Source organism: Vanellus vanellus (assembly GCF_965231255.1).
Source record: "Vanellus vanellus genome assembly, chromosome: 3".
Lineage (NCBI taxonomy): Eukaryota > Metazoa > Chordata > Aves > Charadriiformes > Charadriidae > Vanellus > Vanellus vanellus.
The window spans coordinates 54,391,058-54,418,628 of NC_138907.1; the positions used below are offsets into that span (position 1 = coordinate 54,391,058).

General features: G+C 40.3%; 1 protein-coding gene across 1 annotated transcript; it reads left to right on the forward strand.

Moving 5' to 3' along the window:
* Positions 1 to 25: 25 nt before the first annotated feature.
* LOC309669916 (utrophin-like) lies at positions 26 to 18,152 on the forward strand (the record flags this gene model as incomplete). Its single annotated transcript, XM_082480713.1, has 10 exons — positions 26 to 133; positions 1,221 to 1,433; positions 9,988 to 10,101; positions 10,934 to 11,089; positions 12,027 to 12,197; positions 14,440 to 14,619; positions 15,297 to 15,431; positions 15,940 to 16,089; positions 17,516 to 17,677; positions 18,012 to 18,152. 10 exons carry the CDS (start codon positions 26 to 28, stop codon positions 18,150 to 18,152), a joined length of 1,530 nt encoding a protein of 509 aa, XP_082336839.1.
* Between the last annotated feature and the right edge of the window lie 9,419 nt (positions 18,153 to 27,571).

Below are 27,571 nucleotides of genomic sequence, written 5' to 3' on the forward strand. Positions count from 1 at the left end.
CAGATACTAATTAACCTGAAAGGACATGCCGTGCCAGTGTGGGAACTTTAAGGAGTGTGATGGGAGATGGGACCAAACTGCAGATGATGAGCCGCTTGTGGACCTGGGATTGTCCAGCTCCTTCTTCTGCACTGTAGCAGGCACTGATAAGTGCTTCAGACATAGACCCCAGCAAAGGGATTGACTGAGTCTGTGGCCCCCTGCGCAGAAAACTCTTGTTTGCAGAAACATGCATCCCCCTTCTCAGTCTCATTGCTACCTCGCTACCTGTCTTTTTAGAGGAAATGGTACACTTTATCATGTTTCTTTCCTGTACATAGAAAGTAAAATTAAGAACATAAACATATCAAAAAGAAGGTTATTCCTTAGTAAAATACAGTAAAATATATGCGCACGCATCCCACATGTGCACATTGAAAGGATATACTAATAGTTAAATTCATGAAATCACTAATGTTTTCATATGTTCATTCCAAATTTCTCTCTCAAACAAATTTTAAGCAGGATAACCAAAATGACCAGTTTAATGAAGTGGCAGCATTTTTCATGTCTTGGCTTATACCTTCAGCTGTTATCTTTCCTTAATATTAGGAAATTAGCTATTTTAGCTCAAGTGACTCTTCATATCAGCAACCCCATAGTGAATATGTTCAGATTGTGTCCTCCGTGTATTCCAGCTGGAAGAATAGCTTTCAAAACTCAAGTATCCAGAGCTTTAATTGCAGCTAAATGTTATAATAAATTTACTTTACCAAACTCAGAAGGACACACTCGGCTTGTTTGTGTGGGTTTATTGTTTGTTTTATTAACAAAAAAAAAATTGTGGGGGGAGTGACAAAAACTGACATCCTGGTATGTCTATGTTGCGGTTGCTTTTGTGGCTGCAGTGCGGTGTAACCATTGGTTTACTAACTTGAGTGCCGGTACCGCACAGCACAGGAGAGGCGTAGGTGCCCAGATGTGTTTAGCTACGTGGCCAAGATTTACAGCCCGTTCTGTAATCTCTGTTACTGCACCAGTAGAGCAGCTGAAGGTTATGCTGCTTAGAAGGTTATTTGGACACCTCTGCTGCAATAACTGCAGTAACCGGAGTATCACTCTTCACTGAATCTGTGCTCTGCACAACAAAATCTTTGATGTATTTGCACTTGTATGTAAGCGTGTATCTCTTGTATGTCTAATGCTTGAAGCAGACTTTTTTCTTTTTTTTTAACTTGTAGGCGGTTTGTGAGATGCTGGAAGCCCAGAAGCCCAGGGTAGATAAACTTGCTGAAGAAACAAAGGCTTTGGAGAAACATGCTTCTCCTGATATAAAAAAGGTCTACACACAAGAGTTCAAGCATGTGCAGGGACACTGGGACAAGTTAAAGCTCAAGATTTCCAAAGATGTTAAACTACTGGAGGAAATTACATCCAAGTTGAGAATATTTGAGGTAAAACAAAAGGATTTTTTTTTTTGTTACCTAACTCAGTTATTTTAAAGCCCTTTTTTTCTCTGTGCTCCTGCAGGAGTCCAGATGATACTGATTGAGAAGGGAAATGTTGATGGGCCAGTAGTCTGGCAGGGGCTGGAAGCATATATAGTGTATTTGTAGCAGGGTAGCAGAGGACTTTTACCCTGCCAGGATATTATTTTATCTTCTAATAGAGTTACTTTTCACTTAAAATTAACATTTGTCTTCTTTCAATACCAGAAGCAAAGGTTATGCCAAAGTGAAGGGTAAGTCAGCTGTGCTGTTGAAAGCTTGATCCCCCCAGGGGCTGAGTGCCTGCTCTTGCAGTTGGTGTCATATTATGCCCAGTGCCTTACTAGTTTGACATCTAAAATTGAAATTCCATACTTGCTACAGAAAACCCGCTCCTTCACGTGGGGCTTCTGTCAACAGTAATAAAGAAATATTACAGCCTGTTAATAAAGGAAGTAAAGGAAATGCCTAGTTATAGTGAGTTTTCCAGTTGCAACAGATGGCCTCTGAAGCGTTAGGAAGGAGATTTAAAGGATTAAGACTGGTCAGCGCTCATATATTTTATATATATATACACACACACACAGATGAAATCCTGCATGACAGAAAATCCTTTACAAATGAAGGGAGTATAAGCAAGAGTATTTAAAGGGTATTTAGATATTTAACCCATTGATAAAGAGGGGAGAGATAATTGCTTAACTAACTTAGAAGAGGTTGACTCAGTATTTACTGGTTAGATGGATTTCTTTGTGTTTGCTTTAAGTCCCTTCTCTAGACTATTTATATTCCTCTGGAGAGAGGATAAAAATAAAGAAAACTAAATATGTCATGATTTAGCCCATGGTAATATGATTGTGACCCAAAAGTTAAATAGGTACTAACGATTCTTCAGTATCAGCTTGAAAGTATAAGCTGCTCAGAGCAGTATGAAGGCCCAAATATAGTACCATTTTTTTCCCCTATGTTGACTAGACTTGAAGTCTCATATTATTTTCATATTATATTTTAAACTTCAAAAAGCAAGAAGGTGTTCTTAGAGATTCCCTGTCTCTCAGGTTGGAGGCACATGTGCATTAGCTAACAGAAATCTGTATTTTCACATGCATTAAACATATTTTAATGTGTGGAATTATTTAAATTATTTTCCATTTAACAGAGTATGTATCACACAATTTATGAACATAAGCAATGTGCTGCGTGCACCTCCTTCAGAACACTGGTATCATGCAGGCAGACCACCACTTTTCCCCCAAAAGTTTATTTGAATCTTGCTCTTCCCTCCCTCTGAAGCAGAAAACTGTTCTTTTATTTGATAGTGGATTCAAACTTCAAGCTAAGTGTAGGGTTTGTTTTAATTTATTTTAAGCCAGACAGGATCTTTAATGACTACTCAAGTATAGACCATGTGTTTGAACTGAAATTTATATTAGTAAGGCCAGGTAATTGACTTGCATGATGTTTCAGTGAAAGTTCAACAAACAGTTGCTGATTATGATTCGGAAGTAGTAAAAGCCTCAAGTCTTTTTTTTTTTTTTTTTTAACAAAACAAAACAACTGCAAACCTGGAAGAAGTCATAGTAGGAGTAACAGACTGTAACTAAACTAAAAGCAGAGTGCACACCCATGCTTCCATGAAAAGTTTTACCTGAGGAAAAAGCCTGGAGGGAAAAACTTGCTCATAAAGTGTTATTCACTAATTATTTGTTTCAGGACTTCAGCTGCTCCTAGCAGTGTGTGTGTGGGATGTGTGTGTATGACTAGCATAGGTATGGTAGTCCAGTCTAGGCTAATGAGCTTGTAAATGGAAGCCACAAACCAGCCTGTGAATAGCAGGAGGAATTGCAGGTTTCCCGAGGAAAAATGTATATTTCTTTTATATAACGCTTTTGTGTAATACTGTTAGGCTGTATATTACCTGAAGCATAAAGATAAAAGCTGTCCCTGCCCTGACCCCTCCTTAAAAAAAACATGTTCAGGAATATGTGTACTTGTGCACCTACATTTGAAAGAGTTTCTGCTTTTAGTCTGGTTCCTTCGAACCCATTCTTCCGTAGCTACTTGCAGCAGCTTGTGGGACGATGTGGAGCTGTGGAGGAGCTGATGCTGTTGGTTAGCGGGAGCTGACTGCCCAAAGTGAGCTGGCTTGTACGGGAGCCTAAAAGAAATTCACTTCTAAGGCTTAGCTAAGCCCTGGGTGATTATTTTCCAGCAACCACCTCCTCTAATTTTTCTCCTGACTTTGACCTAAATGTACAGTATCCTGCCGTGTCTCATTCTCTTCACCTCCCTCTCTTTATGGTCAAACTTACTAGTTATTTAGCATGACAGAATAATTATTCTGCATGTAAGCCTGCCTCAACGTCCTTTGTGCAACAACTTTCTATCATCAGTCTTGTTCTTCAAATGATTGTAGCTTTCCAATTGCCTTGATTATCTGTAGCTACACTGAGCTACTTACCTCATCAGTTTTAGCAGCAGTGGAGAACGCTTCTTTTTCTGCACTCGAGTCATGTTCAGTTGAGTGGTCTGTACATGCACCTACTTTCCTAAATCACAGCTTTAACTGGGTGAAGAATAGCTTCTGAAAACTGAAATTCTCTGTTGTGTTTAACTGAGAGAAGAGTAACCGTGCGCAGTATTAACACGGCAGGTTTTTATTTAGTAATCAATTTTCAGCCAAAGGTGAAGTGCCCTGTTCTCTACAGCTGTCCAAAGTGATGTTGGTACCACCATAATATGATTCACTTGCTGATGAAAGATGTGGATTTTTATACCCGTGGGAGTTTAGAAGAGCTATGGAGAGCAGAGCGTTGAAGCCGTGTGCTGTTGTATAGATCTGAGAACAGAATATATGATATAGTTGCCATCACAGAAACGTGGTGGGAGGACATACACAAGTGGAGTGCTGTAATTGATGGCTACCAACTCTTCAAGAAGGATAGGCAAGGAAGGAGAGGTGGTGGGGTGGCCCTCTATGTTAGGGGCAGTTTTGAATGTCTGGAACTTAACAGTGTGGATGACAACACTGAGTGTGTATGGATAAAAATTAAGGGGAAGGCCAATAAGGCAGACATCGTGATGGGAGTTTGTTATAGACCTCCTAATCAGGATGTAGAAGCCGATGAAGTATTCTATAAGCAGCTGGCAGAGGTCTCACAATCATCTGCCCTTGTTCTTGTGGGGGACTTCAACTTCCCAGACGTCTGCTGGAAATACAATGCAGCAGAGAGGGAACAGTCATGGAGGTTCCTGGAGTGTGTGGAAGACAACTTCCTAACACAGCTGGTGAAGGAACCAACTAGGGGAAGTGCACTACTGGACCTACTGTTTGTTAACAGAGAAGGTCTTGTGGGGGATGTAAAGGTTGGAGGTCGCCTTGGGCAGAGTGATCACGAAATGATAGAATTTTCAATTCTTGATCACGTAAGGCGGGGAGCCAGCAGAACTGCCACCTTGGATTTCCGAAGGGCAGACTTTAGCCTGTTTAGGAGCATGGTCGAGAGTGTCCCTTGGGAGGCAGTTTTGAAGAGCAAAGGTGCCCAGGAAGGCTGGGCATACTTCAAGCAGGTGCTCTTAAAAGCGCAGGAGAAGGCCATCCCCTTGTCTCGAAAAACGAGCAGACGGGGCAGACGACCAGCCTGGCTAAATAGAGAACTTTGGCTGGACCTCAGAAAAAAAAGGAAAGTTTACATTCTCTGGAAAAGGGGGTTGGCAACTTATGAGGACTATCAAGATATAACAAAGCTATGTAGGGGGAAAATGAGAAGGGCCAAAGCTCAGTCAGAACTCAGCTTGGCCACTGCAGTTAAAGACAATAAGAAAAGGTTCTTTGACTATATCAATAGAAAAAGGAAGACTAGGGAAAATGTAGGCCCACTGGTGAATGAGACAGGTGCCCTAGTGGTGGAGGACGCAGAGAAGGCAGAGTTACTGAATGCCTTCTTTTCTTCGGTCTTCACTGCTAAAGCTGTCCCTCATGAATCCCATACTCTGAAGGCAAAGGGGAAGGTCTGGAGAGAGGAAGATTTTCCCTCAGTTGAGGAGGACCGGGTCAGAGACCACTTGGCCAAGCTGGACATTCACAAGTCCATGGGCCCTGATGGCATGCATCCGCGAGTGCTGAGAGAGCTGGCGGATGTTATTGCTAGACCACTCTCCATCGTCTTTGAACGGTCATGGAGAACAGGAGAGGTGCCTGAGGACTGGAGGAAGGCCGACATCACTCCGATCTTCAAAAAAGGCAAGAAGGAGGACCCAGGGAACTACAGACCGGTTAGTCTCACCTCTGTCCCTGGGAAGGTAATGGAGCGACTCATTCTGGATGTCATCTCCAAACACGTTGAGGAACAGGAAGTTATTGGAAGTGGTCAACATGGATTTACCAAGGGTAAATCATGCTTGACCAATCTGATAGCTTTCTATGATGTTATAACTGGTTGGCTGGATGAGGGGAAAGTCGTGGATGTCATCTACCTTGACTTTAGCAAGGCTTTTGACACTGTCTCCCATGACATCCTCCTTAGGAAGCTGAGGAAGTATGGGCTAGATGAGGTGACAGTGAGGTGGATTGAGAGTTGGCTGCGGGACAGAACTCAGAGGGTTGTGATCAGCGGCACAGAGTCTAGTTGGAGGCCTGTAACCAGCGGTGTCCCCCAGGGGTCAATACTTGGTCCAATTTTGTTTAATATATTCATTAATGACCTGGATGAGGGGACAGAGTGTATCCTCAGCAAGTTTGCTGATGATACCAAACTGGGTGGGGTGGCTGACACCCCAGAGGGCCGTGCTGCCATCCAGCGTGACCTGGACAGGCTGGAGAGCTGGGCAGAGAAGAACCTAATGAGGTTCAACAAAAGCAAGTGCAAGGTCCTGCACCTGGGGAGGAAGAATGCTAGGCACCAGTACAGGTTAGGGGCGGACCTGCTGGGAAGTAGCTTGGAGGAGAAGGATCTGGGGGTTGTGGTAGACAGTAAATTATCCATGGCCCAGCAATGTGCCCTTGTCGCCAAAAAGGCCAATGGAATCCTGGGCTGCATAGGGAAGAGTGTGGCCAGTAGGTCGAGGGAGGTCATTCTCCCCCTCTACTCTGCACTGGTGAGGCCACAACTGGAATACTGTGTCCAGTTTTGGGCTCCCCAGTTCAAGAGGGACAGGGAACTGCTGGAGCGAGTCCAGCGAAGAGCAACTAAGATGATTAAGGGTTTGGAGTATCTGCCTTATGAGGAAAGGCTGAGAGAGCTGGGACTCTTTAGCCTGGAGAAGAGAAGGCTGAGGGGAGACCTTATTATGGCATACAAGTATCTAAAGGGTGGGTTGAAGGAGGATGGAGCCAGGCTCTTTTCAATGGTTCCAAGTACCAGGACGAGGGGCAACGGGCACAAGTTAGAACATAGGAAGTTCCGTTCAAATACACGGAAACAGTTCTTTACGGTGAGGGTGACAGAGCCCTGGCACAGGCTGCCCAGGGAGGTTGTGGAGTCCCCTTCCCTGGAGATTTTCAGGACCCGCCTGGATGCAGTCCTGAGTAATGTGCTGTAGGCAATCCTGCTCTGGCAAGGGAGTTGGACTAGATGATCTCTAGAGGTCCCTTCCAACTCTGATGATTCTGTGATTCTGTGAATTTTGTCCTGAGCGAGGTGTAAAAAACTTTCCTGTTACCTTAAAAAGAAGTACAGAAGCTGAAAAAGAAATTAAAGCAGAGGAAACAATAGAAGTAATTATTAAATAATAGAAAATGGAAGAAATGCACAGTGGTGCTATCTGTTGAAATACAGGGCTTACAGTGGGGGTGTTTTCTCATGAACTGAATTTTTAAGTACCCAGTTTCTGTATTTTCTAAATGTTTCATAAAGCTGTCAGCAGATGGACAGTCATGTAGTTATATTTTCTGATTTTTTGTTTTGAAGGAGTGGTACTAATCTATACAGAGAATTTGTAGTCTAGCACTGTGTGAACAAAAACGAGAATGTGAAGCAAGTTAAATAAAAACGTTGTGGACAGCATTGGACAGATCAGGATAGAACTTGCACTGCAAGAAAGATTGATATAGGAGACCGGGTATATGGTTCTGGTGCAGACACTGAATGGGTCAGTACTGGAGATGTGATACCAGAGACACGAAATTAATTTGAAGAATGGCTGGGCAGTATCTTCTTGGTTAAGAGAGGAGATGAAGTGTCTGACTATTAAAGGGGAAAAAAAAAAATAATAGGGGGAGAAAAGAAAAAAAAAAAGAGTAAGTGAATGGGGACCCTTGGAGAACATGGTCATGTCTAGCTACACACAAGTGTTAGGTTTATATCTAACGTTTCTTTTTTTCCTAATTCACCTTTAAAAACTGCCATTTCCCAAAACATCACTGGTCACGTTTAGGTTTTTTAAAAGAAACTGAAAGTAAGTATTCTCATTTTAACAGTGAGCAGACAGGTGAACAGTGCTTATAATATCCTTGTTAGTCTGATGAGCAAGACAGTGGCAGATCTGCCTGTGGGTCCTGCTCTGCTGCTCAGGTGGCCCTTATGTGATTTTTTTTTTTTTATGTGACAGAGGCTCCCCCAAGCTGACATGTGCATTAATGGCATGATCTGTGTTTTACTGTGAGAGTGTACTAATCATGTGAAGGGAAAAGTAGACAAGACTCACTTTAGCAGTCTTGCATCTTGTATTTCGTACAAGCAAATTTCTGTATCTTGTATTCTCTGTTATCATACCTCTAATAATGCATGGCTTGCTGTGTCTTTGATTATGTATCACCTTCAGTTCTTTTAAATCTACTGCGTGGCTGTACATCATGTGTTTTTTCTAGAAGCGAACCAGCTAAAATTCAGCACATTTGATCTTTGTTCCTGCCTGGAATAAATTTTAGAAACTAATTTAATGTTTTAGTTCTTCTCTAAAAATTGTGGGCTCTTGTACATTAACAACCTACACTGGGTATTTGACCACTGGTAATTATTTAGGTGTTCAGTACAGGAGCAGTTACTTCATTAAACATCTGTAGACTTGGCTTAGGATTCAGCAAGTTATTTAAATGTGTGCCTAACTTTGTGAGTAATCCCATTTAATTCACTTCAGCTACTTAGCTGTAGCTTACTGTAAGCAAGCTAAATTAGGTGTATGCTAAAATGCTTTGTCAAATGGCAACCTTTATAAATATGTATTGTTTTTTACTTTAAGCCATGGTTCACTGTTAAGCCTCCTGGGGTCTGTTTTTTGGAAAATGATTTTCAGGCTAACCAGCTGCAGGAAATTCCCCCAAAATGGAAAAGGAATGAAGAAAATGTCATGACTTTGACCTCTAATGGTAGCATTGGTCTAAAAATAAATATGATCTTAGTCTAATGGGTCTTCATTAGTGCAGATTTTTTTTTGAGAAGCAGTGTGTAATGTATTGATCTTGAAAGAACTGTTATTGCAAGGTTTTTAAGGAAACGAAGGGTTTGCTTGCTTTCTGTGACATGCAGAGTAGAAGGTGAAGCTGGTGAACTTTGACTCGGCTTCTCGATAACAGTGCTCTGTGATGACAATTGTGTCAGAATAAAAAGATGCCATCTATTAAAAAACCCAACCAAACCGTCCAAAAGTATTGATTAAAAAATGTCCAACTATATTATTAAAAAATAACAGTCACATAACTCAGTTGAACCAAGACAAGGAAAAACTTTCTCCCTGCCCTAAGTTTGTGGTGGTTTTGTTTGTAAGGGTGATTGGATTTGTGTGGGTGATTGGGAACATCCACAACTTGCATGGGAAGGACAACCCTACTGTCTCCCATCCCACCTACCTCATTGCAGGATGTAAGGCAACTGCCAAATGTTAGGTCAGATAACTCTGAAATTGTGTATGTATTCCTCACCCCTCCGCACGTTGTTCTGGTGAGTACAGTAGCTGCTCTTGGCCTCAAACAGCTAGACTTTTTTTTTAGTGGTTAGTCTAATCCTCTGTGGTATTTTCCTTTTATGCCTGTGTTTCTCTTTAAGGTGAACGGCTTTCCCAGCATAGCTTCTATCTGTCAAGTATGTTTAGCATTACCCCCTCCTCTTCTTCTCACATATATTCCTATAGGGCCCTCTCTTTTCCTCGGAGTGCAATATGTCTCAAGTGTGGTGGAAGCAGTCATACAGGAAAAGGCTATCCCCAGCCTTCAGCTAGGTCCCTCATGTGAAGGGTGACCACATACTTCTTGAAGCCGTGCTTGCCTCCTGACTTGATCCTGTGTTTCTGTATGATAGACTGGAGCAGTGCAGGGTCAATTAAATCATTGCTGTGGCATGAATGTAAGAAAATCACTGTTGTGAATTTAATTTTCAAGTAAATTTGAGAACAGAGAAATTGGGAGGAAAAAAAAATTACAACCCCAAGCCAAAAATGAAGACAGAGGTGGTCCGATTCAAAACGAGGGCAACGCTAGCAGCTTGTAGAATATTCTTTTGACCCTGCTAGAACTTGTTGAAATGCAACAGCCATACAGTCTTCATCACTGCATTGTATCAGCTTTTCATTATTATGTTTGATTTAGGCCAATTCAAAAGTGGTTCAGAAGTGGATGGATGGTGTGAAAGACTTCTTAATGACAGAAAAGGCTGTGCAAGGAGATACTGAAGGGCTTCAAAGACAACTTGACCAATGCACAGTGAGTTTTGCTCTTCTAAGGAATCTTTTGAAATAAATAATGAGTAGCATCTCTTCTTTATTATTTTACTTCTATTATTAAATATTGTCCATGGCATATTCCACAAAACCTGACAGAAAAATTGTCTTATCTTTCTTCAGGGCACTTTTTAATTGACTTCTCATGTGTAGCAATAACACTTTGTACTTTTCAAAGGTCTTAATCATATTTACAAATACTCATCTACAAGTTGACGTTAGTTCCTCTGAAAATGTTTATATATTTCTCCTAATTTTGTGATTAGGGAATTGAATCTATGAGTGAAAAGTGCTTTCTGCATTAAAATTCCAAGGGCAATAAAAATAACAAGTAAATAGCTGTAATGAAACTCCTAGGGCTCAGGAGTTGTATGTGCCTTACAGCTAGGATTCCTTCCTAGCTAGTGGCACATAACGATCCCAAAAAGGTAGAATTTCATCTTATAGTATGCAATTACAGTGTACCTTCAAATGTTTGTTTCTGGGAGAAGAATAAGAGTCTAATGTATACCAGAAACATCAGAATATTTACTGCACATAAACTTCAAACTTGCGTTGTTCCAGTGTTGACATTTGGCATGTGAGAATGTTTGCACTGTTTATGGCACGCTGTATTTTGTTTTTTAGTTGCATAGTTCTGATATTTTGCGCCACTGAAGTATTGTTGTAAACAGTCTGGTACTGAACGCAGCATCACTCTGCTTTTTTATTAAAGTTTGTCTGCAATAATTAAAAATTACAAACTTACTGGTATCCTATAAATGATGTAATGTCTTGCTAAAGAACAACATTCGCTTTCTCTGATGTGTGCTCAGATGTTTGTCAATGAAATGGAGAAGATCGAACCATCACTGAAAGAGATGAAAGAAGTAGAGTCTGCTTTAAGAGCTCAGCCTATCATAGGCATAAATACTTGGGCAAAATCTCGGGTAGTAGACTGCCAAACTCAGTGGGAGAAACTGAGCAAACAGGTAAGTTCTCCATATATTGCTAATGCTTGTTTGTTATTGCAGCTGTTCATTCGGTTGTGCGGCGATGGTAGGATGGCGAGGAGGTGAAGCGGTAAAATAGTGGGACGTGTATTTTTTACTTGTTCCACTGCCAAAGTGGCTGAAATCCGACTTGGCCCAGTGAATCCTTCAGAAGTGCAAATACGTTAGGGGATACCTGTGCAACAGTAGTTTTGTTTGAATACATGCGCTTCTTGGTACCTAAGAGTTCACTGTGCTCCTTACACAGTTTAATTGTTTGTAACTAAAAATTACTTTGTTCACTTTCCCTCATGCTACACTTTCTGGGATGGGTGGGAGGGAAGTCTGGCCTTTTTGTTCTGTTGTTCCTGAAATCTGGAATATTCTTCTGGCCCTGTGTAACTTCTGCCTGCTTCCAAGCAGCTTTGAAAAATAAATGGCTATAAATAGACTACCACTTCAGTCTCATGTATTTGGTTGTTTCTTTTGGGTGGAAGCTTTCTGCTGTCTGTAAAAACGTACTACTGAAGTTGCAGTGCCTGGCAAGGATCTATGTTGGGGAACCTTGCTGGTGATATAGAATCCAGATTGCCTGGGCTGTGGAAAGAAGCGAAGTTTTAGTGCTCTGTATCTAACTATATGATACTTGTGATCAGAAGAGGTTTTTTCCCCCATCTGATTTTTTCCAGGGATTGTTAGCTGTTTACATGCAGTGAGAAAAAGAAAAGGTCATTTTCCTCCTTCCCTCACCTCTAAATTTTGTTGATCTGCTAAAAAGAGATCGTGAGTTTGTGTGTTTGTAAAAGTCTTTTGTTAATTAAAAAGGCCTGAAAATGTTTTGACAGTAAAATGTTTTAACAGAGACTTGTGTTTCTTCACATATACAAGGACATTTAAGTAACAAAACTGCTGTTCCTTTCTCCACCTTGGATTCTAGATCATTAGTCAGAAAAATCGCCTGTCTGAAAGTCAGGAGAAAGCTGTAAATCTGAAGAAGGATTTGGCAGAGATGCAAGAATGGATGGCCCAAGCTGAAGAAGAATATTTGGAGAAAGATTTTGAATACAAGTCCCCTGAAGAGCTAGAGAATGCAGTGGAGGAAATGAAGGTCAGGAATACCAGGTCATTGTAGAGACCTGATTAAAGAGAAACACAACTTAATGGCTTTGGGGGTTGACCTATTATGGAATTATTATCTATGTGGAAAGGAGCTCAGGTCATAACAAGATTAGTGGTATTTTTCAGCTTTGCTTTGTGGAATTTCTGTTTTTTTAAAGTGCAAACTATAAAAGCAGATGTTCTGTTTGGCCACGAGGGGTAGGGATTTCATAATGAGTAGCAGCTTGGCCAGCTGTTGAGCCAGGCTTGCTATGTATAGCATATTAAACACTAAGAATATAGAAACTTATCGCAGGAGACGAAACTTGAGAAAGAAAGAAAGAAAAGGTGATATTATACCTGTCTAGATTAGTGGTTGTGAAAGATATTCTTCTGCTTCTAGATGCTGGGTTTCAGGTTCTTGTCCCCTAGATATAGTAACTCCACATTTAGAAAAGCAGTTTAAAACGGTTCTGTTGTAAGGTTATCTTCTGTTCCTCATCTGTTGCAAACAGCGATGCTGGTCCCTGCTTCTCTAATTTTGGGACTGGTGGACAAAAAAAAAAATGGAGAAAGAGGAGCTATTTTTGTCTCATTATAAATTACCTGTTGAATAGATAATTATCTTGAATGTATGTACAGGGTAAACAATAATTCGCTCTGCTTTTAAATCTGAGAATTCAGGCATATCTTCACAAATATTTTGACTTGTATGCATGTTATTTAAATGAGTATGCACTACACTGTTACTTGGTGGAGCATAAAAAAGGATTTTTTTCTTCCATACAAGTGCTTTGACAAGCCTATTTGAAGTTTTGAATTGTTCTTTTTGAAAGGGTTTCTGAAGCAGTCTTTAACAAGTGTTTTAATATATTCATGTCCTTTGAAGCCATTTGAGATCACATAGTCTGACAGTCTGCTGAACATAAGCCAAGAAAAGAAAGAACCTTCTTTTCATGGGCAAATCTGAGAGACTTTGAGCACATTTACCTTTTTCAAATCCAGATTATATTCTGTACTTTTAAATTTGGCAGATATGTCACTGAGCCATTAAGCTTACTGTAACACTTGCATATACTCTTGTGTTTGCAGTAAGAATATTATGCTGGGACTACTTTTAGGACTGGGAAAGAACACTATATTTGATGAGAAGCATTTTTGCTTAAGGTTTTGAAAAACTTTTGAGCTTGCCTAATTTTGCTCTCATTTCAACTCCTGCTACATTTGAGGGAGTAGGTTTAAGATCAGGCTAGGCGTTTTTTGATAATCCTTCCATAAAATGTTTCCCAGATTTTCCACTCTTTGTGCTTCCATTAACTTTTTTCTTTTTTTTTTTTTTTATTGCCTTACATTTGGAAGACCTCTTGAACAATATGTGCAACAATAATGCTGTCATGCACTAAACTCTACTATGAAGTGGAGTGCCTTATAGATCAGAGGTACTTCAACTTCATAAAACTGTCCTTGAAACCTGAAAAGAGAGACATATGGACAGTGTCTATTTCTGGAACCCTCTAGTTGTCTCAACAGAGACAGGCTCCGACTGGTCTTCATGCTGATCTTTCTTCCAGCTTATCCTGCTTCCTGAATTCTGGTTAGGGCAAAATGTAACAACTGATAATATGATTTCTCCAGGCCTGTGTGGTGGGAGTTGTACTGTGCTTATCCTGTGTATTCGTTACCAAGCTCCTCTAAGTGCAGTTGGGTTGAAGGAATTCTTCTGGTTGTCCTTTTTGCGTGTTCCTCTAGCACACCCAGCAGCTGTGGGAGAGGTCCCAACTTTGTAGTTGCACAAGTCCTGGGTAATTATGTCATCTTTCCTGGCTACCTTTGGGAGACAGTGACTGAAATCTGAGTCTCATAACTTCTGGAAATTCACCCTACCTTTTTCTCCCTAATACGTCTATTTTAGCAAACCTCTATTTTTTTCTGGTACATGTCTCTTTTTCATATCTGTATGGTAGTGTATAAATAGCACTGAATTTAATCTTTTTGTCTTTGGATTATGGATTTTTAATGAACATACCATAAATGGTAAATAAGTCTGTATTTTTAATAAAATACTTTTTTTCAACGCTTACTGACATGATTTAAATTCCATGCAAGTTAGTGCCATATTTTGTTGTGCTCAGACCCAAGATTACTTTGGCAGGAACACTTCCAAGGTTAAATGGCTGATCTGTGGTTTGAATGGTGAATAGCTGACCGTATGGCAATTGAAGGCTGATCGTGTCATACATTTCTTTGGGCAGAGGGCAAAGGAGGATGTGTTGCAGAAGGAGGTGCGGGTGAAGATTCTCAAAGATAACATCAAGATGTTGGCCACCAAAGTGCCGTCTAGTGGTCAGGACCTGGTGACCGAGCTGAACATTGTGCTGGAGAACTACCAGCTACTGTGCAATCGGATCCGGGGGAAATGCCACACTTTGGAGGTAAGAATGATAGCTCTCAGCTTAGTAAAAAGGAGGCAGGTGGCAGAAGAGGAATGGAGAAGGACACTGAAAATGTCCATTTTTTTCACTGAATCCAGGAGCTTTGGAATAAACATGTTTTGCTGTGGCTCCTTTCCAAGATTTCTTTTGCTTGAGATTACATCCTTGGAATCCACGAGAAACCATCTAACTGCTTTTATAACGTGTATTGTAATCAACAGTTGTGCAAATAAGTAACCTTGTCTCACAGCTCTGTTATCCATCCGTGTGTCTTCCAAAATGACAAAAAGAAACTTCTTGGAGATTAAAGGTTGAAATACGAAAATAATTAGAACAGGTCGATTATAGTTTGGGGTAGGTTGTGTATGTCCTATCTTTTGAGATGAGTGGGTGCATTTTTTTACATTCTTAAATTGTTATAAGAAGCTGGGTGCCAGTGATACTTTTAACATGAGTTTAGAGACCTCTGTGTATTTTTCATATTTCTTTTTATCTTCCTGCTATAGTTGCAGGTTTTTCTGTCTAGAACTTACTGTACTATTGCATGGTTTTGAATATTTACTAATTGCCTATTTTACATGAATGTGTCAGAAATATAATTGCTTTAATCTGCTCAGAGGGTATATGAGCTATGCCTGGCATTCTAGGCTAATTTATGTTTTTTCTGTTGCTCCTAGGAGGTGTGGTCCTGTTGGATTGAGCTGCTTCAGTATCTTGATTTAGAAACAGCTTGGCTAAACAATCTGGAAGAAAGGGTGCAAGTGACAGAAAATCTGCCTGATAAGTCGGATGCTGTCAACGATGCGCTTGAGGTATTGTAGTCATTCTATCGGATTGGTAACTTTTCATATAGCCCTGTTTAAGAAAACATAAATTCTACAGTTCTGCAGAATACTGAAATATGTGTTGAATATTCTGATTCTTCAGGTTAAATGAAATTATTACCCTGCATTTGGAATGGATATTTGTAAGATCCTTCACCAAAAGCTGAATTTTTCTGTACATAATTATGCCGTACTTGGTACCATGATAAAATTGTATGCTGTCTCCTGTCCTGTGTAAATTGATTAATTCCTTCCAGCACTATAGTTTGAAGTGATGTGAATAGGCGAGAAGTGCTGTGAAGTTCAATTATCTAAAGCAAAATGACCACTGTATTTGCCTTGTGCCATCATGGATTAAGCCATAACTAATTCATGCTTTTGGAGCACTCTCAAGACATTTGAACTGTAAAACTTCTGTACATGCAGCCAGATTTCCACCTCTGAAAATGCAGTATCATTCAGTGTCTTGACCTTTAAAACTCTCTCTTCTAATTAGTCCCTGGAATCAGTCCTGCGTCATCCAGCTGATAATCGAACCCAAATTCGGGAACTTGGGCAGACACTGATTGATGGAGGGATTCTTGATGATATCATCAGTGAAAAATTGGAGGCTTTCAATGCCCGCTATGAGGAATTGAGTCACTTGGTAAGAATTTGGGGGCAGGGTTGAAGTAGACTGCGTTTTTCGGCTCAGTGGTCTGAAGTTATTCCTGTTAGAGAGCTGAATTCATAGATACAGGACTGCAGTACAGGAAAAGAGGAAAAACTTCACGATATTGTCAGCTGTTTCTAATTTGGAATAATACCCTAAGAGCGAGGTACTTTTTTTTTCCCTGACTTGAATCATAGTTTTGTTTTGGACACTTGCACACCCTTGCACTGTGGGGAACCCCAGGTATTTTTCCATGTACTTTTGACTAAAAAGCAATTCCAATCTCAAGGGGGACGGTTCAATAACTGAGGTTAATATTCCCATCCTAGAGCCATAAATACTGATGAGCTGCTCACTAACTGTAAAAATGAGGAACATGAATAAGTGAGTTTTTCACTCTTTGAAATGGCTAGGAAGAAATCGCACTGAAATAAGGAACAGAAGGAAAACATTCTTCTCATTCCCCATTTGTTGTGTTGTCTCCTTCCTCTTCTCATACTTTAGTCTAATCTTTTCTGGACTTAATAAATAGAGGAAGACTAGCTGTATTTCCGATTGCATACATTATTTGTAACCTGTGTTCTGTATCCTGGTAATACAGGTCCCTGCCAAATTGCAGGATGGGAGTGTTTTTTCTGTCACTGCCTAATTGTAGTCATAGAGGGAACTTCAGTTCATCCTCATTACAGTGAGCAACATGAATACAGTGCCCTCACCTGGGGGCTACGTGCTGTCATTTAAGTTAGCATTCTCAATTGTTTTTCTGTTACAACAATTTTTATATGGCAATAAAGTGCTATCTGCTTTGGCAGCTGCAGCACTGACACACTGGGCTGTTGACAACTTTCCACATCTCTGTGTGTGTATATACACACCCACTGGTCTGTGCCTGTGTTGATAGTGGGGAATTTGTGCTCTCATGCAAGTAGTGACATTTCAGATGAACTGAGAAGTTTTGCTGTTGAAGGGAGAGGCAATGGAGGGAAGGAACTGTGAACCTCTATTTTCGCACTGTAACAGAAAGACAGAGTTCGTTGTTTTGAAAGAAAATGTGTAAGTTTACACATCAAACAACATTGAGCTGTAGTGTATTACGAAGTCCCTGATTCCCGTTGACTAGCTAGTTTTTGAAACCGGTACGTTTTTAACAGCATACTTCCTGAGGTGATAGGAGAGACCTGTTTTCACTATCCTGTCTATCTAGCAGCAGAACTCCCTTTCTATGCCACTGTTTGTTAGCTACCAGTACAAATCACAGCAGGCTTCAAAGATTGCTGCCTTCTGAGGCTCGCTTCTGCTCTTTTAGACAGTCCTCCTGGCACAGGATTTTTTAGGTGTCCCCCACCTCATTCTGAGAACGTTTAATACAGTTTGTATTGAATTACTGCTCCATTTTGTCTTGCCTTTCTGCCCCACGCAGGCGGTGAGCCGGCAGATAGCCTTGGAACAACAGCTTCAGACCATGCGTGAAACTGACCACATCTTGCAGGTCTTGCAGGAAAACTTAGCGGAGCTGGATAGACAGCTGACGTCGTATCTGACTGATAGGGTAGATGCCTTTCAGATGCCCCAGGAGGCCCAGGTATTCCATACATCTTTTCACTACAAAACATTTTGAAATATCTCACGATAGTGCTCAGCCTAGACCTAGTAATACATTTCAGTCCTGTGCTGATGTACTAGGTGGGATCTTTTATAATCTGAATTGTTTGCCTGTTTTAAGAAGGTTGTATTGAATAACAACCTTAACAGCTTTCAATTTAGCAAGCTGTCACCAGAGCCAGAATATTTAAAATAAACCCGGTAGTGTTTAACTTTTACAGAGTGCATTTACTTCTGGTGGTAAGCAAGTTCCTCTTCCCTTCTCTGCAAGGAATTTTGTAACACGTTTTTTTCCTGTTTCTATGATGTGACAGAAAATTCAAGCTGAGATTGCAGCTCATGAATCCACCTTAGAGGAGCTCAAGAAAAGTACTCGCTCTTTCCCTCCTGCGTCTCCTGAATGCAGGTCTCCCCGTGGTGGAACTCAGCTGGATGCTTTGCAGGTAAAAATATGAGAGCCGCACTAAGAATTTAAATGTGAAGAGCTTCTGGTTTTCAATTACACACTGCTGTTGTCGGCCTGCAAATCGCTTGGTGCGGTCAACCGAACCTCAGAAGTAAATAGTAGATGCTTTTACATGCTTTCATTAGGAAACAAGCAGCATTAGATGAGTTGAATGAGGAAGTCTAAACTTATTAAGTATCATGGGATAAATGCTGAAAGTATTTTAGTAGAATGGATATTTTTGAAAATGTATGATACGGAATTATAGCTCTCTTGCACCTCCGGTGGAGATTAGGAATAGGTGATGGAATTTGGCTTGGCAAATAGTGTTGCCGTGTATACTGAGTTGTGGTGGCATGAGAGGTGTGTTAGAATCTGCAGGAGGGGATGCTTTAAATGTTATTTTTTTGAAGTACAGATACTAATTTAAAGCAATCTTTTAACATAATATTCATTAAAACAGAGAAAACTCCGTGAAGTGTCTACAAAATATCAGCTATTCCAGAAACCAGCCAATTTTGAGCAGCGCATGTTGGATTGCAAGCGGGTGTTGGATGGTGTAAAAGCAGAACTTCATGTCTTGGATGTGAAGGATACTGACCCAGATGTAATCCAAGATCATCTGGAGAGGTGCATGGTAAGTATGCAATGTTCTTAACTCATGCTTGGGGGTGTTTCTTTCTTGTGTGATTTCCCCCCCCCCCCCCTTGCCTAAACTCTCTCCTGAGGAAATTTTGCTTAAAGTCCTGGTGGAACTGTTACAACTTCTTGCAAAACGCCAACAGAGCAATTGATAATTGATAATAGATAGCCTCTAATCCTTCTGGGTGAGAATGTGGACATAAGAGTTAATTGTTGATCACAGGTGTGGTGGAACAGCTGAGTTTTAATAAACTCCCTTCCCTGGCTCATCCTCATGTTATAGAGTAACATCACTCTAGGGGCGTTTGCTTGGTTCTTAGCATTTGAACAAAACAAATACTATACATAAGGTCAAGTACAGATCACAATGTTAGCCTTGCCACATGTGGTATTGTTACGGAGTAAACACTGTGAAATTACTGGGTTAATTCTTTTTTTTTTGGGGGTGCAAATGAAAACTAGAATAAAATATGGAGCAGCTGGAGTTTAAAATCTTGGCAGACATTGCTCTTAATTCATAGCTCAGAATTTAATCGCTATCTGATGGTCAGGGCCCCAAATGAAGCAAAGTCTGAAAATCTACATTACAAATTGATCACCAGTATACGTATTTGTGTTTCTAGAAACTCTATAAGACCCTCAGTGAGGTGAAATTGGAGGTTGAAACTGTCATCAAGACAGGAAGGCAAATTGTACAGAAACAACAGACAGATAATCCCAAAGGGATGGACGAACAACTGACAGCATTGAAATTTCTTTACAATGACTTGGGGGCACAGGTAAGAAAACAAAAATACATGTGAACATATGTCTGCATATAAATTCCCTTCCTTGTTGTTTTGGTGCCAGATGATGTTTTGATTCTGAAGCTGATACTGTATAGGCGTGTTCCTACATCCAGGAGCAATCAGTTGAGAGATTAAAGATTACACGTAACAATCCTGTCCTTGTGTAAGACCCCTGTGCTCACAGAGTGTTTCTGGAGGGGAGGTAGCCTTGAAGAAAGGAAGGTTCACAGAGCTTTCATCATTCTGGCAAAGCTGCCCTGCTATTTGTTAAACTCGTTGGGCACTGTTGTACATTCTCTTGTCTGTACGCAAGCCTGCAGGAGAATTTACTATCAGATTGCCGTATGAAAAGTTTGAGTCAATGTATTTTTTTTTTAAGAGGTGTCACAATGGTTTCTAATCATAAACCAGCTAAAGGGTTGCTCTCAGTATGAAACAGAAAATGCAGGCAAACCTGTGTTTCCCATGAACTGCATTAAATACTGATTTGAGTAATTTTCTTAGTAATTCAATAGTTATTTGTCTAAGTGAAGTGTTTAAAAATGATTAAGCCCTTAGGGGGCAGGAGAGAAATACATGCTTCTTTTCCTACCTAAATTAAGACAGAAGTCCAAGCAGGACTCATGCCTGTTCTGTGAATGAAGATGTGGGTAAGTGGCCAGATTATATGTTTGGAATATCTTGAAATGGGTCTTAGGAAACATTTTATTGTTGCAAAGTGGAGAACATTCACGAAGATGTGGATTCTAGTGGAACCTGTACATCTGTAACTCAGAAAGCATGTGGACAAGAAACAGGGAAAGGACAGAAAGGCAGAGTTATTTGCAATATAATGTTATGATTTTGTTTGTGTCTGAATTTATTTTTTTAGATCTTCAAAGAATGCATTATTTTGAATAAATACATGCAAACACTAAGCTGAGACAGAGGGCAATTTTTCGAAAAGTCAATTGATTCTGACTGCTATGGCTGGATTTATTCTTGAGTATGTGTTAAAGTTTGACCAGACTAATTGTGTAGCCAGTGTGAAATAGAATTTATTATACTGCAGCAAAAATCAAATTTCATGTTCACTTTACTGAGATGTTTTCAAGGGCAGACTAGATTTTCAGTGAAATTTTTCTTTACAGCTAGCAGGTCTATCAAAACATGAAAAGGCACTGAATTTTACCTATGTGAGTGAGTGACTGCATTCTATATCCTCTTGAGTTTCAGTTAAAGGATCATAATAAACAAAGTTTAAACCTCAATTTGGTGATTACGAGCTGTAAATAAGTTGGTATGCAGATTTCTTTGTCTCCCTTAAGTGTACCTTAATTTAAAATTTTTCTGGTTTTATGTATTCTGCTTTGTAGAGTAAAATGCAGATGTTTACGAACAATTTTTCTTTTCAGTGTCCTTCTCTAATGCAAGACAGTCTTCATATGCAAGGATTATATCCAAAATATCCAGTGGACATTTTGGCTGGCTAGTACTTTCTTTTTTGTTATCTTTTAAAATCTAATTTTGTTTTCTTTTTTCCTTTTTATATTTTTGTAGGTGACAGAAGGAAAGCAAGACCTTGAAAGAGCATCCCAGCTGGCACGCAAAATGAGGAAAGAGGCTACCTCTTTGTCAGAGTGGCTAGCTACCACTGAGGCTGAGCTCGTGCAGAAGTCCACTTCAGAGAGCTCACTTTCAGATCTGGATTCAGAAATTGCCTGGGCCAAAGTAAGCACACTCTAAATATCTGTAGAATAAATGTTTAACATTATGGCTATACTGTGTAGAAGTGACCGTGAATTTAAATCCCTGTAACTTGTTCCTAAATCTCTTACATCATGACATTTTAGTAGATTCAGTAGATCATATTCAGTACCTTACTGAGCCTTATCTGTTTCATCTCAGGCGTCTTGCCTCAAACTTAAATGGCCAGTAAATATGAAATATATTCTTACGTATTCGGTATTAATAGATATTTAAGTGAGGCACTGTATCTCTGACACAGTTCGTAAGTATAATATTCTTAGTTATCAGCAAATATAATTTTGAGCTTGGTCAAATATTTTACTAGTAGAGTAAACTGAAAGTTCATTGACAGTTTTAATGAAAAATTGAGTTTGTAACTTTTAATTGAAACAGCTTTGTCTTTCAAAATTGTGACTTTGCAAAACAAAAAGCTCCCATAATTCCTTATTTTCTTTCATCTATAAATTGGAACTTTTCATGGAAGCAGGCAAATGTGTTCTAATTATTCTGAAGTAAAGTATCTGTTTACTCACACTGTAGAAATTGGTATATGTAATAGTTGGAGTTAGCAATAAATGTCAGCTGATACACTTCAGCAATACTGGTCTTTCCATTCATTGTTTCCTTTTACTTTTGGAATAGGTCTGTGTACAATCTTAAAACTTGAAAACTTACAAAATTAGAAAAACATCTAATTATAACCTGTTCTCACTCATTTCACTCAGGACTAGCAATTATTAGCACTACGCTTCTGTGCCAGTATCCTTAAGATTTCTTTCCAAACAAGCTTGTAATACTCATTGAAGTATACTTAGGATACATTTGTAAGCAATGCGAATAGTTGCTGAACGCTTACACTGCACCACCAGGAGGATAAGCCCTTTATGTTGCATGCAGAGTTGTCCTTTCTGTCTTAACATTTTCTAGGGGCAATTTAAAAATGTAGTAACTTGAGTATTCGTTGCTGTCTCTAAGATAAGTTATGAGTAAACAATAAATTATTTACTTCACAGGTAATAAGGTGTTCAAGGAATCCCAGACACTAGTTGTGATTAACTGCATTCTTCCACACACGGTACACTGACATCAAAGAGCTTTCTAAATAGCCAGATGTTATCAATAATAATTGGTGATCTTATGTGGCAAGAGCTGCTATTTTCCACATGGAAACCATATACGGTTATTCAAAAGATGACGTTACCTAATTTTTTCTTTCAAAGAAGATTTTCTTTTTTTAAGGTTAAAGAAACCCCAACTATTTAAAATCAGAGATGACTCAGAAAAAATATTAGAGCTAAAGATCCATACATTTACTTATCTATGTATAAGTAATATAACAATAGGGCTTCTTTAATATGTAGCAAGTGAATTGAACATATGCAGTAATGAGTGGTGGTGGTTCACAAACAAACATTCAGCCTCGGCCTACCACTTTTCTCATTGTTGCCAACTGTAAAAGTACTTTAACAGGACAAGACAGAGAAATCCAAAGTGTCTCTTGAAAATTGTGTTCTCTGTGGTGCTTGACAGTGCAGAAAGGAACCTTTTAAAATTGCACCTACAATATGATGTGATAAATCTGCTTTACCACCATAATGAAAAGGAATTGTGAAGATGTTATGAAGCAACAAAACAAAAAGGTGTTAAGTCAAAGGAGGTGATTCTGCCCCTCTACTCCATTCTCATGAGACCCCACCTGGAGTACTGCATCCAGCTCTGGAGTCCCCAACATAAGAAGGACATGGACCTGCTGGAACGTGTCCAGAGGAGAGCCACGAGGATGATCTGAGGGCTGGAGCACCTCTCCTATGAGGAGAGGCTGAAAGACTTGGGGCTGTTCAGCCTGGAGAAGAGAAGGCTCCAGGGAAATCTTATTGCGGCCTTCCAGTACCTAAAGGGGGCCTACAGGAGAGCTGGGGAGGGACTTTTTACTAGGGCACATAGTGATAGGACAAGGGGGAATGGCTTTAAACTGGAAGAGGGCAGGTTCAGATTGAACATTAGGAAGAAGTTTTTCACTTGGAGTGTGGTGAGGGACTGGAACAGGTTGCCCAGAGAGGTTGTTGAGGCCCCATCCCTGGAGGTGTTCAAGGCCAGGCTGGACGTGGCCTTGGGCAACCCGGTCTAGTGGGAGATGTCCCTGCCCATGGCAGGGGGGTTGGAACTCTATGATCTTCAAGGTCCTTTCCAACCTAAACCATTCTATGATTCAGGACACTTATATGCATTGTACTCCCGCTTGCTTCTCTCTGTCTCATTCAAAAAAGAGATCGCTGTCTACAGAGAGTGACTATAAACAGAATGTGATTCTAGTTAGTTTGATTTTTTCTCAAGTGAAGATCACCTATGATACTATGTGTTTCCTGTGGAGGTAAAAATCCATTTCCCTTGCCCTTGGGAGCAGTGTGTAGTGTTAATGGCTCCTCTTGTTTCAGAATGTGCTGAGAGAGCTGGAGAGGAGGAAAGCTGATCTGAAGAGCATCACTGAAAGCTGCACTGCGCTCCAGGCTCTGGTGGAAGGGAGTGAGACTTCCCTGGAGGAGAAGCTGTGTGTCCTTAATGCTGGTTGGAGCAGAGTTCGTACCTGGACCGAGGACTGGTGTGACACCTTGTTGGTAAGCTGCATGTGTGACAAATATCCAGGGTAGTTCTCCCTCCACACCCTTGGAGCACGTGCTATTGATATGAAGCTTTCATGGTGCCTTATGGACCTACAGGAATACAGAATGGGTAGCTGGTTACTCTGTAGATGGAGAGGTGAGTTGTGAGGTTATATAGTGAGGAAGGTGGGAAACTGTTTTCCAAGTGTTTTAGGTGTGCTGATAGGCACTGGTACCATGTAGTTGGTAGTAGTGTCTATTGCTCAGTGGGTAGGAGATGAAAACGCAGAATCTGGATGTGAGAGTGATGAAACTAAGCAAATATCCCAGGCAGACAGTTTACTTGACTGAGTGGAAATAACCTGCTTAGTTCTATAGAATAAAACTGTAGGTTTAACTTCTTTTTTTTCTTTTGCCTTTCTCTTTCTCCTGGTTTCAGTACTAGACTCTCTTCCAGGTTCTTAGTCTCCCTGGACTTTGTAGTGTAATTCATCTTTTCTGTAGAAAATCCAGCATACGCTTAGTGAACACCTTTCACTCATCTGTTGGTTTAATCTCTTTATCATTCCTCTGCACCCCCCCTTTTATGTGCCATCGCATTACGTTTTTTTATCTTTTGTCCTTATTTACAAATTTATCTCCTTGCACCTCTTCCCTGTTAATGTTGTATCACTTTCTGTCTTGCTACACCAGTAGCGCTAGCCTTTTGTGTCCATTTGTTATTTAGCTATGGATACAATTCTTGCTACCCTAGTGCATAGAATTAACTTTCTAAACAATCCTGAAAGGTGGCATCTACCACTGCACATAGACTGAGTGGGTTATGAGGCATGTAAGCGTTCATAAAACTGCTAGTGGGTTTACTCATTAACTAGTAGTAGCTGATTGTGCCAGATTAAAATGAGGGGAAAGAAAATACCAGGTTATGGAAGTGTTGTTTGTTTCATAACAGATTAGAACCCAGAAGTTGGATCTTGTGTTTTCTATGTAACTTTCTTATAAGATCATGAATCTATTAATGTAAGTAAAAAACAAAAGGAGCTTGCCCAAAAGGATTGGTTTCCATGAGGCTGCTGTGTGTGTTGCTCTTCATTCAGCCGGAAAGAAATCTCTGTGCCAGCTCCTGCATGAGCAGAGCGTTTTCATGTCGATAGATTTTTTTTTTTTTTTTTTTTTTCTTGAGACCCAGATGGTGGCTGTTTGGACAACTGATAACTTCCTAGTGGTGTTCAGCAAAGTGCTCTGTCAGCCTATCGCTCTTTCGGACAGCCCATAACTGCAAGTGTTTAAGAATATGCTGACTCTGAGTTGAGGCCAAGAGTGTCTGTCTGTCTGTCTAAATGGAAGACTGAGCGTATTATACAGCCTAAAGCTGCAAGTTTTGCTAAATGGACATGACATAGTCTACAATTGATGCTAGTATCAGAATGCTAGATAAGGTATTTCTGTGTTGTTCAGCTAGTTATGAGAATCCACCTTCAGAAGCTCCTGATATGGGCTGAAATTGTGGAAACTGGTGAATACCTAGATGGTGAGCCCTGTGCATCCTGTCCAGTGCTTGTTGCAGGTTGTACTGTTTGTTTCATAATCCAATGATGTCCATGATAGGAGCAGTCACGTAGTTTACCCTTATTTGTAAATGTTGTGAGGATGATCCACAACCAAAAAGCTTCTAAGTTATGTTCACACCTGGTGATGAATATTGTCCTTGTGCCGGCTTTGTTAGGTTAAATTGTTCGCTAGGTGAAGATATAAGTTTCTTGATGTTGACAGAGAGCAATCATAGGCCTTCTGTCTCTTGCCTCCTCTCCCTTTGTTTTGTTAGTCCAAAAGATCAATGCTTAGCTACCCCGTTTTTGGGTAAGAAGCTCTGTGCTTAAGCAGGATGGTACTTCTCTGAATCTGATAGCTTTGCTTTGTCACACGGAATAACATGTTGTTTCTGTCTGTGGCACTTAATGTTACACTTTCTGAATGCATACAAAAGCAGACGGAATTAACATGTCTACAATGTGGTGACTTTTTTTAAGAGGAAGAAATATATTAATGTAATCACTAAAATCGTAAAATGTTACTATTGCAATGTGTAGGTTTTGGTGTAATCCACTTTCAATTACAAAACACCACCAACAACCGCACATAGCGTGTACAGTTGTATCTGCTAGTAATAATGGAAAAAAATAGTGGGTTTTTTGGTTGACTGTAATGTTGTAATATGCTGTCTTTATTTAGATGGAAAAAACACATCAGCTGTTTCTGTTTCCCTTTCTATGAAGTAGGAACAATAATATCAAAGGGTCTAGAATGAAAATTGAGTTCCTATAAATACTTATTGAAGGTGAAAGGTACAATTTTCAGTGTTCTTTTCCAAGGTGTATCCATAACACTTTATTACATTGGTCACCTTTTTACTCATAATGGTTGTTTTGGCAGGTTTTTTTTTTTGGTGTGTGGTTTTTTGTGTGGGTGTTTTCGGGTTTTGTGTTGGTTTTTTTTTTTTTTTGTGGATTTTTTTGTTTGTTTCTCACATTGATACTTTTTTTTTTTTTTCATCTCCGTCCAGAATCATCAGAGCCAGCTGGAAATTTTTGATGAAAATGTTGCCCACATAAGTACTTGGTTGTATCAGGCTGAAGCGTTGCTGGATGAGATTGAAAAAAAGTCAGCAAGCAAAAAGGAGGAAACTGTGAAGGTAGGAAACGTCACTGTTATAGAATCATAGGACCATCTAGGTTGGAAGGGACCTTGAAGATCATTGAGTCCAACCATCAACCTAACACTACCAAAACCATCACTAAACCATGTCCCTAAGCACCACATCTACCCGTCTTTTAAATACTTCCAGGGATGGTGACTCCACCACTTCCCTGGGCAGCCTGTTCCAATGCTTGACAACCCTTTCTGTGAAGCAATTTTTCATAATATCCATCCTAAACCTCCCCTGGTGTAACTTGAGGCCATTTCCTCTTGTCCTATCGCTTGTTACTTGGGAGAAGAGAATGACGCCCACCTTGCTACAGCCTCCTTTCAGGTGGTTGTAGAAAGTGATAAGGTCTCCCCTTAGCCTCCTCTTCTCCAGGCTAACCAACACCAGTTTCCTCAGCTGCTCCTCGTAAAATTTGTTTGCCAGACCCCTCACCAGCTTTGTTGTACTTCTCTGGACACGCTCCAGCACCTCAATGTCTTTCTTGTAGTGAGGGGCCCAAAACTGAACACAGTATTTGAGGTGGGGCCTCACCAGTGCCAAGTACAGGGGGACAATCACTTCCCTAGTCCTGCTGGCCACACTATTCCTGATACAGGCCAGGATGCCATCGGCCTTCTTGGCCACCTGGGCACACTGCTGGCTCATATTGAGCCGGCTGTCAACCAGCACCCCCAGGTCCTTTTCTGCCGGGCAGCTTTCCAGCCACTCTTCCCCAAGCCTGTAGCACTGCATGGGGTTGCTGTGACCCAAGTGCAGGACCCGGCATTTGGCCTTGTTACTTGTCAAGTAACCGCTTCTGGATTCTAAATGAAATGAAGTCAGGTTTGCTGCCTGGATTTTTTTAGAATATTTTTTCATTTCCTAGGGTAACTTTTTGCATTTTCTTTCACTTCCTAGCGCTTAACATCTGAATTAGATGATGTTAGTCTGCGAGTGGATAATGTGCGTGATCAGGCTATCATCC